Here is a 4,675-nt window from a genome sequence, read left to right as displayed (position 1 = left end):
CCTAAATGCTGTGGCCAAGTAATTCATGGAACAAACGTTCCGCCACTGTACAAATAAATATAGGCTCTTCGGAGCAGGGGTGGGGGGTGGGGAGCAGGCTCTGCCCTCCCTCGGCAGGTGTGCGCTTTATTCACACGTCTGACCCTCACCATGCCACTAAGCAAACTCACGGGTGAAACTCGACCTGAAGTGGTCCCTTTGCTGTCCCAACTCTTTGTATCCTGCGAGGGTTGCCAGGGTTTAGCAAATTAAACTACAGCGTTCCCAGTTGAATTTGCATTTCTGAAAACAAGGAATGATTATTATTTTTTTTTAAGTAGAAGCATTTCCCCATCTTCGGGAGATACTTATGCTCAGAAAGTATCCATTGTTGAACTTGAACTTCAAATCGAACTGGGTGCCGTGTATTTCATCTGGCAACGCTGTGCCCTGCTCCCAGGGCACCGTGGATCAGGGTAACAGCTTCTCGAATTCTCCATCCGTGGTGCAGAGGAGAAGCGACCATCCTACTCCGTAGCCCCGGAAACAGAGCGGAGGAAAGTCAAGGTCAGGTGGAGGGGCCGTTCCTCGGTGGGCAGGGAGCCAGCTCGTCAGGAAGCTCCACCGTTGGGCGCCTTGTCTTGTGATCTCCTGGGCAGAGTGTAGCCCATCCCACCAGCCTAACACCCAGCTCGTGGACACGGTACCCAACCAGCCGTCAAAGAGCACCCACTGGGCAGACTGTGCTCCAGGAGGGGTGCTCTCCCTACTCCCACTGGTCTTTCTCGAATCCGTGGAAGCCTGTTTTTGCCCGTGACTCTGTTTCCATTTCCTCCTCTTTGGCTGGGAGAGATAGAACTTTGAAAGGTTGGCTGTAGTTGACAGTTTAGACAAAAATACTGGTTTCATGTAAACGACTTTAAATTAAAAAAAAAACAAAAACAATACAAACCCAAGCGTGCATTTGGATGGATGCCTGTCCCGGAGGAGCAGGCTGGCTTTCTTAGAAGGGCTGGGGACAAACCATGTGTGTCACTTGACCTGTCCTCTCGTGAAGAGTGGATCCAGGGTTAAAAAGACCAAGTTGGATCCGTACCTCACACCTTATACCAGGGTGAATTCCAAATAGATCAAACACTCAACTATGAAAAAGGAAAGCATAAAAGTTTTCAAATTCTCTCACGTGACAGAAAGCCTCTGGAAACTTGGAGTGCTGATGGCCTTTCTCTGACTCGAAATCCAGAAGCCAAATAGAAAAGACTGATATATTGAAGTACATTTAAAAAAAAAAAAAGGCGAAAACGGCATAAGCGAAATCAAAAGGCAAAACAAACGGGAAAAAATCGACAGGTCAAATGGAAACAGGGCTAATCTCTCTCGTACGTTACGAGTTCTTAGAAGCGATAAAAACAAAACAAAACAAAAAAACCCCAGCAATACAAGAGAAAAAGACACAAGCCACACGCACAGCTGATGGAAACATAAATCCAGGTGGCTTTTGAAGCTACGACAAGATGTTCTACCTTACTCATTATAAGAGCTACGCGGATATTAAAGCCAAACGAGATGCATTTTGAACTATCAGATGGGCAAATATCCATATTCTGTTATTAAGTCTGGAGAAACAGACAAGCTCCTTCGAGGCTGGAGGGAACAGAAGTTGTTTTATCCTCTTGGAAAGTACTTTGGCCATCCTTGTAGAAATTACGGCCGCGCTCTCGCTCCCTGGGGAATGCATCGCCCGGATTCTCTTATACGAAAGGACACGCTCTCCACACACCTACGGGTGCAGCAGGACGTGTATGTCAATTCTGGAGGATTCACACGGCGAGATTTGATGCACATGTGAAAAAGGAGGCAAGTTCCCCAAAAACGGTAGGGCACGTTCTTCGAGTTTCTCGTTGGGGCCAAAAACCAAGGTGCAAAACAGTATAGGTATCGCGGGTCTCTTTTGGGTAAAAATGGGGAATCGGAATACATATTGGTATTTGCTTGTATACGCATTAAAAAAAAAATAATAAAATTGCTGGAGGGAAAGATAAGAACCGGGCCTAGGAACGGAGCAGGGTATTTTACACGCGTTTGGGTTTGGTCCCGTGCGTATGTGTTCCCCCTTCAGAAAGCAATTCATTCAAACAACTGCCATGGGTCCAGAAAATTCTCAAGGCTCTCTCGACTTAGTTAAACGTTGCCGGTGTCGCTCTCTCCTGCTGGAAGTCCAAGCCTGCTCTCAGCCCCGGTCCCCTGCGCACCCACACTCAGCTCTCCCTGGCAAGCCGGTGCGAACACACTGTTTAAATCTCACGCTCCTCCAAGAAACGTCAGCTGGCGCCTTGCGAGGCAGGAAGGAGATCCCGCCGGAAGCAAAGGACGCGGCAGGACACACAGCACAGAGACAGAGACATACAGCCCCGGGCGACCGGTCAGAGGCTGCGCTTGGCTCCGTCGGGGAGGACGCCGGATCCGGCCCGGCCAGGTGGCCCGTGCGATGTTTATGCGCCTCGTTGCTCGGTTGCCAAATAAACCTGAATGATGTTGGAGCATTCCAGCAAGCGGCTGGACGCCTGCAGTGGACGCAGATCTAGGTCGCTGAGCTGTTTTACAGGCATGACACAGACCGAACTATTTAGACAGCTGTAAGTCCTCCCAAAGTAAAATCTCATTACCGTGGATGAAAAAAAAGCACTTTGGGGGGGGGGATGGGGGTGGGGGAATGCGGGAAAGCCAACAGCATCCTGAAATAATATGCTGAGGTCGGACGGCTTAAGTGAGCTTTCAAAAAGGACTTTCAGCAGAAGCATCAAAAGCACGGATGAAATCAACACCTATTCCGCTTGGATCTGCTCTCTTGGAAGAGGTTTCTCCATCTGGCTTCAAAACTCAAGCCCGGAGCCTTGGAAAGAGACTTACGGATAATGACGGGGTAAAAGAGTTTCCTTTAGCACGGGATCAGCTCACATCGTTTCCCATGGGGTCTGGATGAGTTTTAAAATCACCGTGGATTCAATAATGACTTGTGGCCATGTTTGCACTCAGATCTGAAACTCAACCAGAGCTGCTAGATGACTTCTGTGCCCCCGGCCCCTGGGCGTGGGGCTGAGGCTGGCGGGATGGGGGGTGTCGGCCCCAAGCTGAGATGCTTTTCTCCACCGGGGTCATGTGATATTAGCGCCTCAGAGCAGAGCGGCACGGGGAGTGGGGAGCACAGTGGTCAGAAAACACTTCTCTCACTGGTCCTGCACCCCCACCCCCTCCACTCCCCAGCCGGAGCATCCCCCAGGCCCAGCAAGACCTGAGAGAAATATCCTCAAGTCACGCAGTCCTCTGCGGCCACCTAGATCAAAGAGTCTGTCATGTCACGCTCCGCCCTCCCCCCCCCTTTAAAAAATAAGAACTTAATGGGCGCCTTGCAATGTTCTTAATAGTCATCAATGACTCCCATTTTCCAGTCGAGGAAATTGAGGTTTGAAAGGGGCTTGGAACTTTCACAAGGTCACCGAGCCAAGTGTGTGCTCAGCTCCGCAGCTTCCCGTGTAAACACGCGGTGCCCAAGCCGCGGGAAAGCAGCAAATCTCGGGACACACGCGAGGGGCCGAGTCCTGACATGTGATTAAAAACTTCATGGCTGGGGCGAGACTTTGGCTACGAACAAAGTGGGCTGCAGCCGAGCTCCGTTTCAGTAATGCATGGGACGGTCAGGCTGTCCTCTTTTAAATATTTATCCATGTGCTGGACTGCATAATTAGTAAGAAAGTGATACAGGATGTGCCCTTTTAAAGAGGTTATAAAACCTCGTGGTTATGATCGTTTTCATCCTGTTGGCTTTTTAGACCAGGCCTCCAGAGACATGTGCCTGGCGATGCGCACGGCCCCCCTCCCCCACCGCCCCAAGCTCTCTGCAAGGGGATGTCGTGGTTTCTGAGTCACCTTGGCCTATAACACACACAGGCTCAAGGACATCTAGGCTGAGACCACCGGCTCCGGGCACTGCCCCCGTCTGGGCTCGTGCCTGCACTCTGCTGCTTGCCGGCCACAGTTATAACTCCTTTTCTGCAGGTACCTCTGTCCCGGGGACCCCGGTGGCTCAGAGCAGGAGCGGTCCTCTGGCCGGAGGGTACAGGCACATAGCCCGATGAACTGGGGGCGCCTCCCTGCCGGTGAGGCCCCGAGCTCGGCATTATCTACTGCAAAAGAGCAAAGCCTCTGTGCGACCCACCCCACTTCATGGCCCCGCTGGGACCTGATGGAACTGCATGTACTGTGGGGTGGACATCGAAACCACAGCCTCCCCTCGGCTTGGAGAGGGACCCCGGAATCACACGGGCGGGCGGCTGCCCGGCTCCGCCCACGGGGTCCCCTCCCGTATGTTACCTGAGGCCCCTGTTCCGTTCTGACATCAAAGGGGTCTCCGACGGGCCTCTTCTTGGCGAACTCCACGCTGCGTCTGACAAACTCGGCGTAGACCTGTTCTTCCACGAACACCCGGGAGGCGGCCGTGCAACACTGGCCTTGGTTGAAGAACACTCCCTGGTGGGCACACTGCACTGCCAAGTCCACTGGACGGAGGGGGGCGGGGGGCAACGGGAAGCGATTATGTCGTTAGGGCGGGGCTGGCAACAGCTGCAAGTCTAATTGCCCGCACAAGAAAACAGGCTCTGGGGTTTCAGAAATGAATCTCGTTCTCGGCATTTCCCAA

General features: G+C 52.2%; 1 protein-coding gene across 1 annotated transcript in view; it reads right to left on the bottom strand.

Moving 5' to 3' along the window:
* Positions 1-4,675, bottom strand: part of ALDH1A3 (aldehyde dehydrogenase 1 family member A3) — a 33,455-nt gene that overhangs the window by 9,276 nt on the left and 19,504 nt on the right. The window contains 1 exon segment of the mRNA XM_023529014.1: positions 4,397-4,535. Coding sequence (XP_023384782.1) covers positions 4,397-4,535 — 139 coding nt within the window.

Source organism: Pteropus vampyrus, unplaced genomic scaffold (genome assembly GCF_000151845.1).
Source record: "Pteropus vampyrus isolate Shadow unplaced genomic scaffold, Pvam_2.0 Scaffold34, whole genome shotgun sequence".
NCBI lineage: Eukaryota > Metazoa > Chordata > Mammalia > Chiroptera > Pteropodidae > Pteropus > Pteropus vampyrus.
This window is presented reverse-complemented; position numbering and strand designations above follow the sequence as displayed.